A 2,766-nucleotide genomic window follows, 5' to 3' on the forward strand; every position below is an offset into this window, starting at 1 on the left:
TTATTGATATTTAAGTGTATGTAACGAAGTGGATACTAGTTCGTTACGGAATGTGTAGCGAACTAGATCCATCTTCTGTTTATAGTGGCTTTAGTCCACAGTTTAATCTAAGTATTTGAGTTATATTATCGAACCCCTGCCCAGATTCACTCTCAAGCTTCAATCTAAGTATTAATATTATACACATACATACATACAACTAATGTATCATATATACAACATACAATCAGAGTAATTATGAACTAGATCCGCATTAGGTTAATTATATATCAGATCTGAGATCTGTGTTAGATTAACGAGCTTAAACAGTCATTGAGCTTTTTAAAACCCTTTTGCATGCTAACCCAAACATGGTTCCCTTTTAAAAAGGATAAAACACACGCCTCCATACTATACAAAGAAACTCTAACTTTCACCCATATGGCATTCGGCTCATTCACAAACCTCCATCTCCACTTTTGCAATAACGCATTATTAAAACCTTCCAAAGAACCCACCCCTAACCCACCTATATCTTTAGAGGCTAAAATCAACTTCCAAGACGCCCAGTGCATTTTTCTTTTATCCTTGCTTCGTCCACAAAAGATGTTTGAACGAAGTTGCTCCAACTTCTTCATAACTCCAACCGGAACATGGAAGAGAGACATAATAAAAATACCTAAAGCACCGAGTACCGAATTAATCAACAAAGAGCGGTCTCCAATAAAAAGAAGAGGAGCTTTCCATGAATTCAATCGAGACTCAAATCTATCTATAATAACTTTCCATGCATTTGAGTTTGCCATATTTTTCCAACCGGAAGACCTAAATATATAAATGGAAGTTTTCCCGGATTGCATCCCATCATCGAAGCATAAGCCACAACATCCTCATAATCCACTGCCACCCCGTAATTATTGGATTTATGAAAATTTATTTTTAGACTAAAGGCCAGGAAGAAACATTTTAGGATACGAACCATAGTTTGTACATTAGAAACTGACCGTTCCCCAAGTAAAAGCGCATCATCCGCATAAAACAAATGAGATAAAAAAACATCCTTTTTGCTAACTCGAACATTCTTGAGCAAACCGATATCTACCGAATCTTCAATCATTATATGTAACCCCTCCATTGCCAAAATAAATAGGAATGGAGACAAGGGTCACCTTGCCTCAATCCCCGTTGCATGTCAAACACATCCGTTGGACTACCATTAGCCAGAAATGAAAGTATTGACGATTGTAAGACTTCCAAAATCTAACCAATCCACTTGTTTCCAAACGCCATAAAACCCATAATTGTCCTCAAGTACCCCCACGAAAGAGAATCATACGATTTTTCAAAGTCAACTTTAAAAATCATTAGTTTTTTTTTCTGCTTCTTACACCTATCCACCAATTCATTCATAATCAGAGGACCATCTAAAATTTGACGACCCTTTATAAAAGCAGACTAGACCCTACTCACCAAAAAATCAATTACTTTTACTCTGTCAGCTGGCAAGAACTTTAGCAATTAGCTTATTAATAATGCCAATAAGGCTAATCTATCTAAAATCATTTATGAGGAGTGGGCTATGGACTTTTGGAATCAAAGTGATGAAAAAGGAGTTACAACCTTTCGGGATCCTGAAGTCCAAAAAGAAGTCCTCAATGGCCTCATAAATATCATCTTTTATAACCTACCAAATGTGTTTAACAAAACCAATAGTAAAACCATATGGACCCGGGATTTTATCTGAACCACACGCCCAAACCGCACATTTAATCTCTTCCAAGCTGATTTGGAATTTCCAACAACAATCGTTGATCCTCAGACAACAAAGGAAATTTTGAACTTCTTGTTATCAGGGGAATACAATTTACCTTTTTGAATTCGGAATAGAAATAGTCAAAAAACTTTTGTTTAACCCGATCTGGTTCGTCCTCACAAACCCCTTCAACTTTTATCCTGGTAATCGATAGTTGTCTCCTTTTCTTCTTCAATTGACTGTGAAAGAATTTCGAGTTTTAATCAACCAACCTCGGCCACATATTTTTACATTTTAAAGCCGAATCCGCATTTTCTTTAGCTTCAATTTTTTGAAGATGAAATCTAGCTTGGTTTCGGCTTTCACAAACCGGATCCATCCCGTTCCCTTGATCAAGAATATCTTCACACCTCTCCAACTCACTTTGTAAATTGGCTTTAATCCCATTCTGAAACTTTTTAGACTGAATTATCCAAATCTTAAGAGCATTCTTTAATCTTTTAAATTTTTCCTTTAACTTATACATACCCATACCATGAATATAGACTACCGTGAAGCTTTAACAAACTCATCCACCCCATCCATATCGAGCCAAGAAATATAAATTTAAATGGGACAACACCATAATTACCCACCTTTTGATTTAACACAATAGGTCTATGATCTGACAAAATAGAGAAAATGACCAATGCCTCCAAATTATGAACCAAATCCACCACATCCTCCGAAAGCAAAAACCGGTCAAGTTTACTAATTTCTTCCATGCCGAATCAACTCTAGTAAATTTATAACCCTCAAGAGGAAGATCAACCACACCCAGCCGATCAATAAAATTATTAAAATTGGAAGCATTCTGAGTAGAAAGTTGTTCCCAACCTTTCAGTCGACGATCGAACCGAATTAAAATCACCAAAAACACAGTAAAAACCTGGATTGTGCGCCCTAAAGGATTCAATGGTACAACACAACTTCTTCTTTTCACTTTCTTCCTGAGGTGAATACACATTAACCATAAAGCACTCTACCTTTAGATT

The 2,766-nt window shown here is 36.3% G+C and overlaps 1 protein-coding gene across 1 annotated transcript; it reads right to left on the reverse strand.

Moving 5' to 3' along the window:
• Window positions 1-287: 287 nt before the first annotated feature.
• Window positions 288-785, reverse strand: LOC143554522 (putative mitochondrial protein AtMg00310). Its single transcript, XM_077044255.1, has one exon. It carries the CDS (start codon window positions 783-785, stop codon window positions 288-290), a length of 498 nt encoding a protein of 165 aa, XP_076900370.1.
• Between the last annotated feature and the right edge of the window lie 1,981 nt (window positions 786-2,766).

This window comes from Bidens hawaiensis, unplaced genomic scaffold (genome assembly GCF_021521415.1).
Source record: "Bidens hawaiensis isolate Kalapana, Puna unplaced genomic scaffold, B.hawaiensis_p1.1 tig00017719_1, whole genome shotgun sequence".
Classification (NCBI taxonomy): domain Eukaryota; kingdom Viridiplantae; phylum Streptophyta; class Magnoliopsida; order Asterales; family Asteraceae; genus Bidens; species Bidens hawaiensis.

Excerpts from the sequence above, each read along its gene's own strand:
- LOC143554522 (XM_077044255.1), bottom strand. The coding sequence starts at position 785 with ATGGCAAACTCAAATGCATGGAAAGTTATTATAGATAGATTTGAGTCT.